Source organism: Ixodes scapularis, unplaced genomic scaffold (genome assembly GCF_016920785.2).
Source record: "Ixodes scapularis isolate PalLabHiFi unplaced genomic scaffold, ASM1692078v2 PGA_scaffold4__175_contigs__length_147842914, whole genome shotgun sequence".
NCBI classification, from domain to species: Eukaryota; Metazoa; Arthropoda; class Arachnida; order Ixodida; family Ixodidae; genus Ixodes; species Ixodes scapularis.
In genome coordinates this window covers 88,467,209-88,486,781 of record NW_024609879.1, presented here as the reverse complement: position 1 = coordinate 88,486,781, position 19,573 = coordinate 88,467,209, and the positions used below count along the sequence as shown (strand labels likewise).

At 43.3% G+C, this 19,573-nt stretch overlaps 1 protein-coding gene across 2 annotated transcripts in view; it reads left to right on the top strand.

Annotated features, from left to right (window-relative positions):
• The first annotated feature begins 4,124 nt into the window (after positions 1-4,124).
• The window catches only part of LOC8032003 (JNK-interacting protein 1), a 47,992-nt gene continuing 32,543 nt past the window's right edge, over positions 4,125-19,573 (top strand). Inside the window, exons 1-6 of one of the 2 annotated variants that reach the window (XM_042293258.1) lie at positions 4,125-4,256; positions 6,461-6,505; positions 9,682-9,817; positions 10,801-10,879; positions 12,173-12,347; positions 18,541-18,698. In XM_042293258.1, the coding sequence (XP_042149192.1) occupies positions 9,719-9,817; positions 10,801-10,879; positions 12,173-12,347; positions 18,541-18,698 (511 nt within the window). In that variant the 5' untranslated portion in view covers positions 4,125-4,256; positions 6,461-6,505; positions 9,682-9,718. The remainder of the gene's footprint in view (positions 4,257-6,460; positions 6,506-9,681; positions 9,818-10,800; positions 10,880-12,172; positions 12,348-18,540; positions 18,699-19,573) is intronic. The other variant, XM_042293259.1, reaches the window with a different exon arrangement.

The window sequence follows — 19,573 nt, the reverse complement described above, 5'->3', positions numbered from 1 at the left end:
CTGAACCGGAACAAAATAAATTTACCTGAACCTGAACCGTAACCGAACCCGTATTTTTTTCGGTTCGACACACTCCTCCCCCTCCCCTTTATTGATAGCAACTCACGGGAACAGCTGGACGATCCAGAACTCCGTGGCCGATATATATATATATATATCTTTTTTTTTTATTCTTACACATTTGTTTAAAAAAACGTGAAAGCTACAGTAATGCGGTTTGTGCAGGTCGGTTATCGGCCATGCGGACATTATGTGGGTGGTTAATCTTTGCGATAAGTCGGCTAATTAATTAAAATTTGTTAATTCACTTTTTAATTAGTGGAAATAGATATATGGTTCCAATTAAAAACTTGCTGAGCGTCGTCCAAAGCCCCTAAATCAGTAATTTTTAGAAAGAATTTGAGCGTGTGTGAAGCGCAGTAGTGCGCTGAAGTTACCACTCGTGGAGCAGGTACAAGGCTGGGGCTAGATAAGAGACTGAAAAATTGCCCGGGCGCATACCGCAACCGCTAGCCTTGTAACTGCCCCACGAGTGGTAGTGCAATACTACGCTTCTCACGCGCTGAAAGTCTCTGAAAATGACTGATTTAGGGGTTTTGAATTACGCTCAGCAAGTTTCTAATTGTCTATTTCCAGTAATTAAAAAGTAAATTAACGAATTTTAATTAATTAGCCGACTTGTCCCAAAGATTAGCCGCCCACATAATGTCCGCCTGGCCGTATATAGCCCACCTGCACAAGCCGCATCAATGTAGCTTTCACGTTTTTTTGTTTTTTTGTTGCTTTTTTTAAAGAAATGTGTAAGAATAAAAAAAAAACACCCTGTATATATTAATTATCTAAAGGCATCTATGCGCGACACACGTTCAGAACTTTGGTGCGGCGTCGATTCTTGATCGGTATCCAAGCGTGCGAAGGCACAAAGATGCAGCACTCGGCGTGCCAAGGAAGCTTTGATCACGCCGCGATACCGGCGACACTTGCTTTCGACGAGTTGTACGTTTAGATACGTACGGCTTCACGCACATTGCACTCGCAAAACTCATTCACACGGCGTCGATTCTTGGTCGGTATCCAAGCGTGCGAAGGCGCAGAGACGCGGCACTGCGGCGCACCAAGCAAGCTTTGAACACGCCGTCAGACCGGCGAAACTTGCTTTCCACGAGTTCAGCCTTCTTCCTGCGACACTGCGCTTTCGTAAAATTTTCCACGTGTTCACAATGGCAAGTCCCAACGGTGCACCGAGTCTTAAAAAACTTCTTCGGAGAATGACGACGAAGGAGTAGAAAACGTGTGTAGAGCACGCTGGAAAACCGCGGCAAAACGCTGGCAAAACCGCAAATCGTATCCCAGCCAGGTTCCGTCCGGTGGTTTGACTTGCGGGAGCGGGAAGCGCGATCCAGCAATTGTCATTGAGATCAATTATAACCGATGTATTCTTTATAACGGGGGGCGGTAGCTCGCACAACCTGGACCAGACCGAACTTGCATAAAAAGTGCGGGAAATTCACTTTCATCGCGCGCAGGCCAACTGTGGTGGACCCGTGACGGTGCTTCCCGACCACGACGAATCGGCTTTATTGCTCTACCCGAAAACGGTCGCGGAGGAGCTCCAACACGCCCGCTGCCCAGCACCGAGCAGCGGCAACCTCCCGCCTGACCTGGATTTCGACGACGACCAGACGTCCCTCCTGGCCTCGTACATGAGGCAGACAGCCGATGAACCCCTGATCGCCGGAGATCTGTACAAGCGGAAAGGGTCCAAGCTGGACATCTTCAGCAGGGCATATTCCCCGCCGACGCCGAGCCCAGACACCCCGACAAAACACGGTTACTGGACGATCGACAACGAGTTGGAAAGGATCGGCACGCGGCGCCTCAGCGAGCGTAAGCAGTCCAAGTCCGATCTGTTCTCCAGGGAGAACACGTTGATGAACATGGACTCCTCCGCATCGAAGAAGTCTACGCCAGCGTCACCGAGTGGGCTCCAGGACTTCCAGAGAGGGTATCTCGATGACTTCGAGAGAGACCGTTTAGGTTCTTCGCTGGACGGCGCCACGTCACCCGATCAGAACCCGAGAGGTGATAAGGCTAGTTGCAAAACTCCCAGGTCGCTTGGCGTCGTGTCATCCCACGTAGCAAGCTCGACCGGTCAAGAGACTCCAATATCTCCTCCAAAAGTTGATGCGTCCATGATTCCAACTTTTCTGAAGGACGCCAGAGATGACAAGAAGTCGGCCATTCCAGCGATTTTTTCGAAAATAATTTCTGATGAAAGAGTCTCACCGTCTGCGACATGGTTGCAGTTGCCTTCCAAGGATCGTCAAGGAGGTCCAGCTACAGCAGATGCTTTCGGATCTTTCGAAGAAGCTTATAACTCCCCACCGGAAACCAACGAGAGTAGCCCGTTCGTCTCTGCTTTGTCGTCACTGTTGAAGGGGCAAGGAACGCCGCCACTACCGGCAGCTGGGATAAATGTTGAGACGAAACCTCACAGGGAGTGGTCAGAAAACATACAAAGGCTTATCTCCCTGGCGAAATCGAAGAAGTATCTTGCAGCGTCCCCTGCCGCGGCAGAGAAAACCATTCGTCATTCTCCGAAATCAAGTGTCCCGGAATTCGTCTCTCTGCCAAGACAAAGATGCTCATCCGCCACTGATCTTCGCGAATCTCATCAGACGACAACGAGAAAAAAGTCGGCTTAAACTCAGTGCCACAAGCATGATGAACTATCAGTCATGATCAGCACTCGAACAATTTTTCTTTTTTTGTATCTTATGGATTTGCAATTGTTTCATTAATTACATATTTTTTTCTGTCACATTCTTGTCAGTTATTTTTTTATTCGTGTTTCTCAAGCGCCTTGCATTAAAAACCAAAAAACAAAAAAACACCAGTATCGATGATGACTCGTTCGTTTTACCTAACGTGATACCTGTGTTGGGAAATACTTGTATTTATTTGTACTTTATTTGAAGTACATTCTCCGAGTATGTACTTGTACTTAAAGTATTTTTTGTGGTACTTTCCGAGGAAAGTACAATTCCCGACTTCAAAGTATATTCCCCAAATTTGATTTCGTTAAATTTTTATCACGATATGAATCTTTGTCAACTCCAAAGAAATAGAGGGAGGGATATTCTACTCTCACCAGAAACGCGAGCAGATAACGCATTGCTCCGTTTGTTCTGGGGGCGACTTTCCCGTACCTTTTTGAACTCTCGCTACTTCTCGGCCGGTCAGCGCAAGTGAGAAGGTTTAAAATATTAAGCCAGCATAATTAGTCATAATGTAGCACCTGAGACTGCGGTGCAAAAAAAAAAAAAAAAAAAAAAAAAAATTAAACTTTCAAGTGAAGAAAAACAACAACAGAGGAGAACGTCCCAATATTTTGCGACTTTACCTTTTGTCTTTTACTTCGGTTTGAGAGTTCCTTAATTTTTTGGCACCCCAATCTCAGGTGTCACATTATGATTAATTCTCACCAGCTCACTTGCATACGCACTGTTTTTTTTTTTTGTTTTTTTGTTTTCTTTAAGGAGAGGACAGTCCTCTATGAGAGGATTGCTTGCGTAAGCTACGAGGATGACGTCATGCTCTCTTCTAGTACATTTAACCCCCTAGGGTGCAACGATCCAGTGCAAACGGCGCCAAATTCAGAAGAGGGACTTCTGAATTTGGTTCCATTCCTGAAATAACTACTCTGTGGCCACTTGACTTTATCAAATATTCGCCGCTATTTTTAAAAATAGGTAATGCATCCCTGATTACTCCTGGGCAATGCATACCAGGTAAAAAAATCACTTTATAGGAAAATGAAAGGATATTTACTTTGAAACTGCATTGTACTTACGGTACTTTACTTCAAGTACACTGCACCCAGTGTACTTACTACTTCACTTGAAGTACATCACGTCTCATTTACTTCGTACTTTACTTGAAGTACCTTTTAGATGTACTTTACCCATCACTGCGTGTTATCTAATGTTACCAGCCTCTGAATGTCGCGCTCGAAGGGCACGGTCTCACGAGCGGCGAAACGAAACTGAAACCATGAAACGTGATAACCATCCGTGAGTGTCGCTGCAATCGTTTCTCATAGTTGTCAACCGCAATTCTCTCGCGGAGAGTCGTTGAGAGAAGAAGCGACAAGGCTTCCCTCTTCTAGGGAAGATGGCTGATCCTCAATTCGAGGCATTTAAACTCATCTTTGACAAGATGCCTCAACATATCAAGGCTCCCACGGACTGTTACAGGTAGGCCTTTCAAAACCCGCTGCGTCCGTCGACCCGTCTTGTTTTGCTCGCCCTTTTAATTGCTTGAATTCGGTTCGGGAAGGTCATGCGTTCTCTTGGGGAACGGTGCGCGATTTCGCTTTCCGTTTTAATTGGCTGCTGGTGTTTGTCGCGGTCATTTGATTTATCCGTGTACCCAAGGCCGGTTTATACCGCTGTAGTGATGTCCCGGCGGCTTGGGCGGTATTTCGGGCTCGACACTTGGAGCTAAGGTCGTCCCAGAACATCATCCTCTTAGATTTTCCTGTCACTCGGCGATGTTCGTGAACGGAGACATTCGCCTACGTGCGCTCGTTACGTTAACAACAATATTAGTGTGGGTCATTTAAAATTTACAGTAAAGTGCTTAAAGGTGACGACCGTTATCTCGGTTGTCTCTAAGCGGAGGTGCGTTCGAGCGTGCGCTGCGACGCCCAAAAATTCCGTTTGGGGCAAGGGGGCGAGGAGGGAGATATTGACACCATATTTTTTTTTTTGCCCTGTCTTCTTTTACCTCCTAGTGACATGAGGTACGGTACGTGTGAGTTATTAGCGCTGTCAGACGAGTGATCAGTTCGTTTCCTTTGCTTATTTATTATATACACGCAGTCGGCGGAGTGTCTCCGGAATGTTGGCTATTTCCGTACTACAGCGCGTTGGAATGCACGAGGACAAGATGTACGGACAAATTTCATTCATACTTGCTATAAAAATAAAACGAACATTCCGCGGGACGCGCGTCCTTCATGACGTGATAGTAGGATATAATATGGCATCTTGATATCGTTTTTGATGTACAAACCTGTCTAAATTTGCATGCATTCATCTCAAACCTGTATACATAAACACCACCACTATCATGTATTACCTCTATTAACACACACCTGGGAAGGCAACCAGCACTTGGTTGTACGGTCTCGACTTCTGCTTATTAGCTGCCTCAGGCTCTCGGATGTTTTAGGGGCGAAGCTCCTTAGTGTCTAGCCTGGTCCGTCCATCCGTCCGGCCGGCGTTCGTGCTCACATAAAAAGAAAAAAAAAATGTTTGCGCAGTCGACAGGATTTGAACCTGTGCGGGGAGACCCTAATGGATTTCTAGACCGCCTTAACCACTCGGCCATGTCTGCAGGACGAGTAGGGGGCTCTGAGATGTGGTAGTAACTCAAGAGCTGGGGTTTCTGTCATGGATGAAACGTCAACATCTATACAGGAGAGAGCACTGCGGTCAAATGCGTATATAATCGCGTTAAACTTTGCATGCATTGGCTCAACGTTTATAGACGAGAGGCCGCTGCGGTCAAATGCTTAAATGCGTATAAAACCACGTTCCATACCACACATTCTCATACTGACATGGACCATTGACTTAAGCGGTGGAGATGCATTTCCACGGCTTTTAGTGGATCCAAGCTGATCCGCTAGAACCACTGGCTCTGCATTTCACCGACCATAAAGCAGTAATGAAGTTGAAACGCAACCCGGAACTTAACACTACCTATGAGCAATAAAAAAAAAAAAATCAGCACCATCAGCACTACCTATAAACAATAAAAGCAGTATCATCAGCACCACCAGAGCTTCGCCCCAATCAACATCATTCACCACGTGGAGATGCGGTCATTTTTTATTATTAATTTATTTTTCAGCGAACGCCCTTACCCATCAATGTTCCATCATTGCCACTGCTGCCTTTCATAGCTAACCGACGTCACTATGCTGGTTAAGTGTCCTTTTACGCAAATTTGTTGGGAAAAGTTGACTTCCTTTTAAGCGCCACTTCATTCAACTCTGTATTCTTAAAAAAAAAAAAAAAGAAAGAAAAAGAAATAGATGACCATTATGTAAATGCTGGAACGCCCCAGTGTTGCTGCTGTGAAAGATTGGACAAGTAAAAATTATCTTGCTCATGGCATCCTTGTGGAGTATCATCTGAGCATAACAGTTTATAGAAATCTTGCAAGGTGACACTGCGGCAAGCATCATTTCCATGTCGTGTATGCATGGCTACGTCTGCTACAGTAGAAATGTACGGAGACATTCTATTATGGGATGGTGGATTTCCCCATCTAGAGTTTTATTCCTATACTATTTTGAGTTTTCGTGTTTATTGACATTTATTTCTCTTCCCGCGGCACAATTTTCTTCGGTTGGTTGCCTTTTTTTTTTTCTGCTTGTTTTCCTTTTTAGTTTCCTGTCACGACATGCAGTGCAGTGACCCATCGGTACTTGATGGTGAGAATTTCTACCCTTGTTTTCTTTGGTTTGCCAATTCTAAACTTTCATAATTTGTTTGGGCCTTTCTAGGTTATGATTATAATGCAATTAAATGCAAAGGTGCAATGGAGCTAGACAAGAATGACGAAACTAATCCCTGGAGAAAAGGAACAAGTGGGACAAAGGACAAACACAGGGATTAGTTAAACTTGAGGAAGAAAACGAGAAAGGATGGACAAATACAAACTTCCAACTGGCAACAACATTGAATGACACCAAGAGTTTGCTTATATACAGGAAAAAAGGGGGGGGGGGGTGAAAAAAGGGGTGGGGAGGAGGAGCACTATGCCGCGTCATGATTGGAAAGACGTTGGATGCCAAGTCCTGGAGAATGCCAAAGGATAAATAGCAGTCTCTGATTTTGAAAACCAGGGCTGGGCAGTACTGTGATACAAACGGTGTTGGGTAAAGTACATCTAAAAAGTACTTGAAGCAAAGCTCAAAGTAAATGAGAGGTTATGTACTTCAAGTAAAGTAGTAAGTACACTGGGTGGCAGTGTACTTGAAGTAAGATACTATAAATACAGTGTACTTTCAAAGTAAAATACGAGGTACTTTTAACACAATCTTTCATGATGCTTTTTCATTCCCCTTTATTTATTTTTAAACGGTCTGCATTGTCATAGGGGTAATTGGGGGTGCATCAGTTATTTTCGGAAATGGCGGCAAATATTAAATAAAGTCAAGTGGCTTCTGAGTTGGCAAAACATCATTTTATGATACAAATTTAACAAGGCCAAATTTGGGGAATGTACTTTAAAGTCAGGAGTTGTACTTTCCTTGGAAAGTACAAAAAAAAAATACTTAGTACAAGTACATACTTGGAGGATTTACTTAAGTAAAGTACAGGTATTCTAAACCTCTTTGAAGTAGTACTTTAAGTATGATGTACTTAAGGTAGTTCCGAACACTAAATACAAATGTATTGCAATAGTATCTTAAAGATATTTTTGAGCATCTCTTTATCAAGATTCATTTTAATGACATATATGTGTCTCTGTAGTGAAATACATTTATAATGTGTTGATTGTGTTGTAATACCCTCGCAGACTTAAGTATTTTATTATATTTGTTGTAAAAAATTGACTGTTGTGTTTCTACGATGAACTGAAAACCAGAGGCCGGATTCCTGAAACTTTTTTACGACAAAAAAGTTTGTAAATTTAGCTTACAACATGGTTACAAACTTTTGAGTATTCCTGAAGTGAAATGTTTGTACATTTTGCTTAAGTTATGGATTTCGTCGTAACTTACGCAAAAGTTATGAACATTTTGCTTTGGGAATACTCAAAACTTGTTAACTTCGTCGCAACATAAATTTACAAACTTTTTTGTTGTAAGAAAGTTGTGGGAATCTGGCCTTTGATTTTTTACTGAACCTACTGCTAAATCTACAGAGAAAAGCCTGAAAAAACAAAAAACAAAATCAACAAAGAAAAGGTGGTTCTAAGGAAGGTTACTTGCACAGGGTGTCTAGTGACCGGGAAAACCGGGAATTGTCAGGGAAATTTTAATTACCGGGAAAAACCAGGGAATTGTCAGGGGTATTGTCAAAAAGCGAGCACAGTCAGGGAAAATGAGCCAGAGACAACATCAAGTGCCCTCAGCAAAGACTTGAGGACTTGGGGGCAGAAAAATTGGCAATAAATTCTGCTTAGAGCGGAGGGCGGGCTCTGCTCACCCAATGTAGTGTGTGCTACCCAATGCAAAGGGAACAGACGACAAATCCAGTCCAAGCCTTGGATTGGATTGAGGCACTAGGCTAGATCCAGTTAGAGCTACTAGATTTAGTAACAAATGGAAACACCACAAACCCCAATCTAATCCAAGCCTTAAGTTGAAACTTATCGAAGGTGTGCATCTGGCGGCCATGCTGCCATTCCGTTATTGACGTGTGTGGTTGAGCGTCGTGTTTCCATCGTGTTTCCGGAAGTGACCTCTTCACTGACGATGTCGGTGGGAAGAAAGTGCGCATTTAATCACGACTGCGCGAACCCGGATATTTTGGAATTTGCAAGTTGGAATAAGCCCGTGCAAAATGATCCTCATAGTGCTCAATGCCTTGTGTTGTAATGGTCTTAAAATGTTTAACCGTAATTGTCAAAGGAAACCTGAAAAAGTCAAGGAATTTCAAAATGATAATTTGCTGGACACCCTGCTTGCAAGAATAGCAGGATAAGCTTCTCCCCTAAGCCCTCCACTCTTTCCACTCTAACATAACGAGTGCTGGAAATGAGGTGAGAAGTCGAGAGGAAACCACCAAACATTTTCCTTATATGTTGTAACAAGTGGCATGCAGACAGGTTCAGCTCTGCTATCCCTACGCTGGGTGACTCGGAGTCACTGAAAACTACAGTTTGAGACATATCCTCGCAGCAAAACAGGGTTCATTTTGAGCAGACACCTTTTGTCAAGCATGGCAGGCAGTTGCTCCAGTGTCTATCTGGGTCACTGGGGGCAATCATGTTTTTTTTTTTGTTTTTTTTAGCAGCATGGCAGCAAATCGGTGAAGAGTTTGATGTAAGGGGAGGTGTATGAACTGCCACAAAGAGAGGAACACAAGCAATACCATTTGCTTTTTCCAGGAACTGTACACCGTTTGCATCTACCCCCATTTGAGAAAATATTTATTTCCAGATGTATTTCGGAATCTGTATCTGTATTCTGGATACTTTTTTTTGACGATTACACGTAAATATTTAGGAATATCCCGTTACATAAAAGACAAGTGTTCCTCAATGTATGTATTTTTGCGTTGAAATGCATATATCTCAGCATTTGTATTCTCGATTACTTTATGGAGTATCTCTGCCCAGCCTTGTTAAAAAGTGAGGACATTTGTAAAGTCAGGTTGTGAAATTATCTTCAGCAGGGCTGAAGATATCTCTTTGTGCAAATGCATCACTTGGAGAGGTAACAATTCCATCTGCAGTAACTTTGGGGAAGGAGATAACCGACTATAGGAACAAAAACAATGTTTGGGTGTGACTCAATAAAGAGTCGTTAGTGTTGGAACCCCTGTCTGTCTCCATGGGGTAAGAAAAAAAAGAAAACAATGAATATAATAAGTCTAGGGCGACCTTGAAGACAATGGCTTTTTTGTTGTGACCTCATTGAGCTCTTCTGACGTGCAGGATAGCTCATGACATCGAGCTGATTTCTGTGGAAGACATGAACAAACAATCTGTCGTCACGCCAGTCGAAGACTGTCGTCTGCCGTCACCTGTAGCTGACAACGAGCTGGTAATTTCGGTCAATCATGCCTGTGAGGTAAAATATCTTTGTGTGCTCACTTTTTTTCTCTTTTAAACAGTGTTGCTTATTATAAGTCAGCTGTCCATGATTTGGTGGTACAAAATTAGAACTGAAAATGTTCTGGGAACTTTATGGCAACATTCTACAACCCAGCAATATGATGCCTGTAGCATAAGTTTAGGGTTGCTGAAACCTTAGCCCCAAATGACCTCTTATTTATCAAGGCATTAAGGTGTTACATGACTGGGAGTCAGTTGCCATGTTTAATAAACCTTTTACCTAGTTTGAAACATACATAGTCAACATGCACAAGAAAATACTATTACATTCTGTAATCAGGTTTGTTACATCCGCCCCAGATATTCTTCAGGTTATCTTTCATTGACAAAGAATTTTATTTTGTACAAGTTGGAGGACCAATTTTTGCAGATACAGGTGCATCTTCAAAACAAGAGACATTCTGGAATCTCTCCTTTCTTTTTTTTTTGTGATTGTGAACATCCCAGAACAATCTTTTGTATGTGAATGTATTGGGGACAGAGTTGATATGTGAATTTTTGGTTCAGTTGGTCATCTCTGATGGCTCTGCTCGATTGATATCCACTCCTCAAAAACTAAACTCTGATGTTTTGCTTCCCCACCTGACATGTGTGTTCAGTGGGGAAGTGTGCTTGGAGGTTTTGTCTGGATAGCTTATTTACTATTTATTTATTTTCTTTTGCTTTAGCAATATCACTTTGGTATACTTTATCATAGAACTGTTATTTCTTCAGAAATTGTTGTGAGAGTAGCAAAGCCAAGAAAATATTTGACGAAATTGTAGTGAAAAGGATTATTAAAGACATGCAGAATTTAAGGAGATCACTGGGGATAATCAGACCTTGAATTTTACTATACATGTGCCATGTACATGCATATTTTTTTTTTTTTAGTAAAGGGTTCCTTTCTACATTGGTTCAGTTGTTCGAAAGTTTTGTGCTGCCGTTTTTGTGCACCAGATGATGAAGGAGCTCACGACAAGCACAAAGGTTGACAGGCGACGGAGAAAGCTTCCAGCGATTCCAGCTAACAAGAAACGTACGTGCAGAGGTTCTCGCCCAATGACAAGCCCTGCTTTCGGTTTGCCCTGACGATCTACATATTGGATTGAGGGTCTATAGCTAGTTTCAATTTATGTCGTGGTTTGTGGGTGTTTTTATTTCAAACTGCTGTCACTTGACATGGCATTCACAATAAAAATAATTAAAAAAAATAGATGACTAATGAGACCCATGCACAGGGGCGGATCCAGGACTCTGTTTTGGGGGGGGGGGGGGGGGGGGGAAGGGGAAGGGCGGGGGTCGGGGGCAGGGGCAGGTGGGCGGGCGGGAGGGTGGGTGGGTGGGTGGCGGCGATGGCAGCGGCGGCGGCCACCCCCATCGCTTCCCTCCTTGGATCTGCCCCTGCCCATGCAATGAGTAACCTTGCATCCACAATATAACAGTAGTACTTTTGAATGTCTATTTTTACTTCTTCCTAAGTTATATTGTTTTTCAAGAATCAATGCTGCTCTTATCTACAGCAATTATTGGGTGTGAAAGATTTTCTGAATAGTAGATGGAACTGCAGTTTGTAGAGCTTCACTAGCAGAGCTTTGAAGTAACAGTGGTTTTGGCTATTGTAATTGGTTGTAATGTTTGCAACTTAATTCTTACTAAGTTGTAAACCCAATCTTCAGTGCAACATTGATGTGTTTATTGAGTAATTTGTAGCTGCTCAAAATGAATGCCTGTAGGGCAGGTGTTTATTTGCCTCATATGTCACTTTAAACTTTCAGTACAACATCTCTTAACAGGAAACTGTAATACAAAATAAAAAATTTACAAGAATCGCTTTACAGCAACTCAAAAATGTTAAAATTATGTTGGGTGTGCAGGTTTCTTATTTATAGCAGTCTTTTTATCATGGAAAACCTGAAAGAAGCACCTTGTAATTTCTCTCTGCTGTTTTTGTGCCCGTGAACTTTCTGGAGCGAGTTTTGCATGAGGAAACCACACTGCTTGTTCTGCCTTAAAAAAATCCTGATGTTTGTGTCTTACCAACTAGTGTTGTATGCATGTATTTCATTCAAAAACAGTTTTAGGCAACTTCATATTTCATTTAGAATGTATTTCCTCTCTTTCTATCTAAACCTTACTGGTGCAGTTTGGTCCTATAGAAAACAGCTTTATTCCAGAAGTACACTTAGCTCAGATTCGTTCGTCAACTTTTCATTTGCTCTTTTCTTTTTTTTTCTTTTTTTTTTTTGCTGCAGTAGTTTGTTTTGTGTATTTTTACTGTAGCTTGTTAAATGTCAAACTATGGCTCTCCCTTTTTCTATTTTGTGACTAGCTCTAGGCAAGCTCTCCCGGCATGCCGGCTCACTAGCAGAAGAGATCAGGGCCACGGAGCAGGACACTCCACCCTGTGCTTCCGAATCTGCTCCGACCAAATTGATCCGGCAGGTGTCGGACAGGCTATACCTTGAGATCGACACCTCTGGATCCCAGCCCAAGTCGTGCCTCAGGTAACATGGCCCACTGGAAGTTGTCATGAGCCAAATATAATTTGTTGACGCGTGTTCATCGGAAACCAGGTGAATCCAAGAATTTGCTAAAACAAAAAAAGCGTGCAAACTACACAATTTCAGAAATGGATACACTGCTCTACGAAACACTGGCTGTGTTGTCATAACTGTTATCAACACTTGGGACTATGAAATGCTCTCTCCGTTTGTCATCTCTGTCCCTGAAGTACGCTCCGCGGCAATCAGAAGGAAGCTGACACTCTTTGGTAAGGCCACGCTCGGTTCACATTCGCTGCGCTGCGGTGTTTCATGCTGACTTTCTAACTACCACATTAGTTCCTTTCCACTCTCCCTGTGTCTAGAGATGCCAAGTAATTCACCTGTAACTTGCATCTCGTCAGAGTTTCCATTGATTACGCAGTCACCTATCTTCTTTTTGGTTCACAGAATGTGTGCATATTGCTAGGTTTTCATTAGAAATGTCTCAAGAACAGTGTATTGCAGGAATGCAAAGCGGAAGTGTAAAGCAAAAGTGTAACACACTAAATTTAGCAGACTAAGGTCCCACTGGATTTACTTAAATTGAATTGATGTACAATTACACACCAATTCGTGTTTGTTTCGCTAACTTTAGTGGGTCAACGCTTCTTGCTGAATTTAACAGGACATAAGTCCACTAAACTTATATGAATTTGGTTTGATTCCTGAGCTCAGAAAAGCCCATAGCTGAACACACAGCACAGATCAAAACGAGCTGCAGATTCTGTGTCTTCTGTTTTTTTTTTGCGTTGGTTAAGACGTGTGTGCACTTTCATGTGTATGCACGAGGGGCTTGAGAAATGCTGTTTCTCGCTAGCAAAGCAGATCTCATAAGAAAATGGAATTCCTATGCATTCTTCTGAGAATATAGTACTGTCTTCATATGTGTTTACAGTTGTATTCAGACCCCTTGTAAACAAGATGAGTTGAAAAGGCCCGCTTAAATATGGCTCGATTTCTCGGGCCTACAAATACACCGTTTAACTGTGACTGAGGATGGAACTGGCCCGGCTTCGGTTCGGCATAGCATGACAAGCAACTAACGCCAGTGAGCTAATTAGAGTAATCAGAGCAAGCCACATGACCGCGTTTCACAGGGGTATATTTTTACCCCTTTCATTTATTTTAAATGGTTTAAGTCTGCAATGATAATGCGGGAGCAGATGGAGGCACTTTGTTTTTCATTCTTTTACTTGCCTCATCTCAAAATCTAAATTGTCCCACAATCAGTGTCTTTTATGGGGCCTGGTATACAATGCGATGCAACAAACGCTTGGAGCGTCATCTGGCTGGCACAGTGCTCGGTAAATCCACTCAATTTTTTCACGGTCATTGCCGCCTGCGATGAGCAATGGAACTCTTCTCCAGCAGTTAACCCGCACATACAAAGCGAGGCTGTAAGGAAAACCAAAGTCGTGTTTATGAAATCTGTACCTTCTGTTGCCTTCGATTTGCACTTGTTCCGGATTTTGCAGGGTGTTTGATTTGCATAACGGTTTAGGGTTGCAAATCATTTGGAAACGCATACTTTGGCTCCTGGTATCTGTAACAGTCAACTTTTTATTTATTTTTCTGTGGCATTCTTTCAAGGACGCATGCATTTTGTAAACATGAGCAGCAACATTGGCTCTTGCAGTTGAATGAATTGTTCGAATGATCGATATGAGCAGAATGTTTTTTTGACGCTCTATTAATCTTGGAATGTTAGGTGTTTGGAAGCTTTTGAACTTGCAAATGCACAACCACTCTTGAAATGAAAGTTTTACATTTGACGAGAAGTTGAATGTCTCGCGAATTACGTGGGTCTGTGGTTCTCTCGGCGGGTTGCCGCGCGAAGGGCACGACGCCTCTGGCTCATAACGTACTGACCCGAAAAATGTGTATGTTTGTATGAAAGAGAAGTGAGTATATCACACTTGTGACCTCATTGCGTGACGAGTGGAGCACATGATTGCTACAAAGCCAATACATTTGGTTGCTAAGCAATGCCTACATACGTTTTTATTTGTTAAGAAATATGGGAAACCGCACCGACTCCCGCGCCAACGTTAGGTGTGACAACTAAGTTTGACACTAGGGAAAGATTTCATGTACCACGGCATACACCAATAGATAACACAATCCTTGACTAGCTCTGTACCTTCGCATATTGACATGTGTGTTTTATTCTCATATTTCCTGTTAAATCACTAAAGATGCACCATCCCCGAAAGATAACCCGCCCCCTATTTTTTACAGAATTTGTTATTCTTTCGAAAAACATCTGAAGATAGTCAATTTCTAGTAATTGCAGGCCCCCTGTGGTCAACCGAAACCTCGGCGGAAACGGTGTTACTCAGCCACGGTGGACATACACACAAACATCGCTGACTGGAAAGGACAGTCGTTTTTGGTACATCACCCCTCCCAGCAATCACAACTTTTGCAGATCACAAAATTTAAAACAAACATTCTTTCAACTTTTTTCTTCTTTGCACATTGAAAGTTAGTTTGTTTTTTTAGTTTCTCTCAATATGCTTTCAATTTAAGGGGGCTGTCTCTCGGGGTATTACGGTGGCTAGTCTGAAAGGTCATGTGTCAGAAAATTACCCAAATCCATCGAAGACCTTTTTTGGCTGGTTCACAGATTTGCATTTGAGTGTGACTGAGTTTGTCATGAGCTACTTCTGTTCTCTCGTCATGAGCAATCGCTCAAATCGCTCGTGCCCAAAAATAAATATGTGCACCATCGTTTAGCCACAACGACGTCCACTCTTTGACGGTCCCCGCTGTATAGGTACGGCGGCAAGCAGGCATTTGAAAGCGTCACTATCTGTCACGCCTTTAGTAGGCTAAAATGTTATATTCGCACGGCGTTTGCTTTGCTGGGGATATTTATAGTTTGAAATTAGACACAATAGTCAGTGCAGGTGATACATGCGCCAGATGGTCGCTTGGTATGTTGGCTGCTCTGGCGGTGGTGGCGATTGGAGAGCCAGCTCACCCGATTCGGACTCGAGATTTTAACTCGGAGGACAACAGTTTATCTTTTGTCGGGGAACCTCCGTAAAGTACCTCCAATTTGGAGTTTGAAACTGCCAAAATGTCGCAGAAGCGGCCTCGCCGAAATGAGACCGAACGAGAGAAAGCTGACAATTGTTTGCCTTCAGTATTTTTGTTTGATGCTTCTAAACTTGGACAGCTTGTTGGCATTGCCCCTTTTTTATACTATTCCTTTGGAAACATATCCCGACCAATGGGGAGCATATTTTAGAAAAAAAAAAAACTCGACCTTCAAAGGGTTGAGGGGCGGTGCAACCATTTTCGGACCTTGATCGATTAGTTGTGGAAATTAGTCTTTGTCACCTATAAAATAAGGAGAAGAAAATCTTTTTTGCATGTGCTACTTTAAAATGAAATATTCAGACGAATCGAAGGTCGGGGTATCCCGTCAACCTGCATTCCCTTTGAATGAGGCGCGCGTGGACGTTGCTCGGAGTACCTTGTTAGGTTCTGTCTTTGAAGCCCCTAGTCCTCCCTCCACAGTTGTCAACTTTTCAAGGTTCAGTTTGGCCATAACAAAGCACTGCACCGGCTTAGCATAGTCAAGGTGGCAGCGAGCGATCGAGACAAAAGTCGGTTTGCCACGGTGACGATGAGGAGGGCGGCGGCAGAGAGGAAATGATTTTGTAAACTTCCATTAGATGGAGCCACAAAAACTTGCATACTCACAGTCGCGGTATTTCGAGGGAAAGTGGCACGTTTTTTCTCGCTTGTGCCAAGGTAAACAATATAAATAATGCAAGCTGCAAATTCTTTCGACGTATCATTGCACTGTGTATTTTCTTCGAGGTTCTCGGTTCGCCTCAAAATTGTCCAAACAAACCGACAAACATTGTTGAAGTAAAAGGCCAAATATTAGGCCAAAATTGATATATTTTTTATTCTAAGATGTTACTGGGGGGTTTACACTTTTGATCCTTACTGCTTTTTTTTTTTTTTTCAAGCTAAAAGTTTATTGGTGACAACGATGAAGTGATGCTAGTGGCAGACATGGGTTTACTTTCTGGCCAGTAGAATTTCTCCCCAACCGATTACAAGGAGTTTGATGGTGTGAAATGTACACTTTGAAAGTTCACTGCAGCACCTGCTCAGCAGCACAAAACAAATGAAGGGCATACCCTGTTTTTTAGACTGCCTGTTCGACCTGCGAGCCTGCCTGCCGGTGACGTCGTGGCACCGAAAACCGCAGGCATATTTGAATGTTGGTTTCAGCATCATTTTCATTTGCCGATTTCACATTAACTATTCTGAATTTTGCTGTACTAAATTGCATGCCCAACTGCATTATTCAGAAAATACATGTATAGGTGGGGTAGCCCAAAAAATCACCGGAGCACCCGTTTAACCCGTTGTTGGTCAAGATTTTTTTTTCCGAAAGATGTTTCCCAGGGGTTAGTCTTTATTTCCAAAGGAATAGCATAAAAAAAAAAGGTCAACATGCAGGTTTTCTTTTAATCATCTAGCGGTAGTACTGTATTTTCGCGATTCTAAGCACCCCCCGATTCTAAGCATCCCCCCCACTTTCAAACATAACCACCTGAAAAAAAAGTTTGCATGCGAATGTAAGCACCCCCCTACCAACAAGAAATCTGAGATCGGAGACGCTGGTATCGCCGAGCACCAGAGTCTTGAACGGCCGCTGGCGCTTGGTTTCAACGTCAGTTAATAGATGGCAGCACATACCGCCATTTCCACTTTCGCATCCGTGCAAGTTGCGAAAGAGCGTGCGTTGCCGTACCCTCTATCGAAGATGGTTTGTCTGTTTGGTCTCCTTGCGCTCGTTGCAGTCGGTTGTTTAGTCTGTTAAGCCTATTTATCCGCGTTGGCCTCGCAATCATATTCCGTTCACTGTGTGCACGTGGTATGCGGAAGTCGTCCATCATGAGTGCGAAGAGAACTTCATACACGATGAAGTTCAAGAGAACGGTTATTTCTTACACAAAAGGCAACGGAAATCACAGCGCTGCTGAACAGTTCGGAGTGCGGCATTCCTCGCAAGCCGTGGCTGGGTGGAGTGGATGATGAAGAGGAACGGTATCTCTTTGAGACGCCACACCACTATCTGCCAGAAGCTACCGGTGGACTTCGAGGACAAGCTTGTCAACTTCCAACGTTATGTGATGAAGCTGCGTCGCAAATCTCGCTACGGACTCAGTGTAGAGCGGCAATGCCGATGAGACCCCTGTGTACATCGACATGCCAAGGACGTGTACCGTGAACGAAGTAGGCGCCCGAGAAGTAAAAGTGCGTACGACTGGCTATGAGAAGCAAAGGGTGACCGTAATGCTGTGCATCACAGCTGACTGTCCGAAACTTGCGCCCTACATCATCCTCAAAATACTAGTCACGAGAGCGACTAGTCGACCGTGGTGCACACTTATGGCAAGTGGGCTATACTGTCCAGTCTTTACTTTATTTATTTCCTTGAGAACATTTATTCTTTCATTTTGATTATAATAAATTCATATTTCTCGTGCAAACTTCGTATTTTCGGGGCATGTTCTGAATCTAAGCCCCCCCCCCCCCTCTCTCTTTGAACATCGCGGGTGAGAAAAAAGGGCGTGCTTAGAATCAAGTAAATACACAGTGCTTGCAAGCTGTTCAGGTTTAGAAGCATCAAATGAAAACATTGAAGGCGAAAAGTTGTCACCTTTCACCTATTTGGTTTCATTTTGGCGGGTTCACTTCCGCAACCTTCCGGCGGTTTCAGATTCTGAACTGGAGGTACTTTACGGAGCTTGTCCGCCGGACGGCAAGCTCTCGATCCTCTCAATTCAATTCTAAGAAGCATTAAAAATCTGAATTGGAAGAGCCTGCGCTCCAGTTGCCATGAGTGCCAGAGCGGCCTCACATGCGAGGCGACCCTCTCGTTGGTATCACCTGCACAGAGCATCTAATCTTGGAGCTATAGATAGCCCCCCAAAAAACAAACCACGGTGCAAATACAAGGTTTATGCTTTGCCAAAGACAACGTCTCTCGCAGTGCGTGCAATTTCGCGTTATGGCGGATTTCTTCAAATGTGTAGTCACCGCCGCACATGACGGCTGTCGTAGACATGAGCGTTTGTGGACGCTTTCCCCTCTGCCAACGCTTTCCGACTGCTCGGTGCAGGCTGTACGACAAGTCCCAGGGCAGCGGGTGCCACTCGGGGGGCAGCCTGAGTCCCGAGGAGTCCCGGTCGAGGCTGAGCCTGGACACGGGCGTGGACAGTGGCAACTCCACCGCACACTCCCCGGACGGAGCCAAGTCCCTGTCGCCCGTTGGCAACGGTCGGTTCCCGGCACCGCTCGATCTGCTCTTGCCCCCGACGAAACATAACATACCGCGATTAGAATAAATTAAAACAATGTAAAGAGAACTTGTGTAAATAAGCCAATAAGCTGAGTGCAATTAAAATTTTTCACAAAGGTGTCTTCAGGTGGTGCTCTTATCATACCCAAATTTTGTGTGTGTAGGTTTGTGGAGAAAAAAACATGAGAAAAGAAAATCATGTTTTTTATCTTTAACGTGGGAACCAAAGGGAAGCAAACCACATGGTATGAAAACTTGGAAACTTCTGACAAATGAACACCCTGAAAAAGATACAGTAAATCCAAGTGTGTGTTGTATGATTTGTGAATGTGACCTGCCAAACTGTTACTTTCCTTTTTCTCCAGTTGCGCAGGCAACCAAGTTTTTGTTTTCCCACAATTTTTTTTCCGAAAAACCTACACTCTCAAAATTTGAATACAGTCAATGCACCACCCATAAAGGCACCTTTGTGAAAAGTTTAATTGCACTCCGTTCATTGTCTTATTTATACAACTTTCTAGGCGCCCAAATGGCGCTCGAGAAACACCCTGTGGAAGACACATGCAAACACAGTGCTGACTGTTGACTGTCATTGTCTTTTGCAACTAATTATGTCAACATAAAAAGTAAAACAAAGAAACGGAGAGAATGAAGCAGGCCATATTCATCAAACCCAACCAAGCAACATAGAAAAGAAATGTGCCAGTCTGATTCATGCACGTAGTTTCACCGTCAGAAAGAGTATTATTGTGTTGTTTTTTTTTTTTTTTCTCATGTGTCGATTTCTTCAACTACACAGCTTGTTAGCATACCATATTTTTCTGAGTATATAGTAGTTCACGTCCTGTATGTG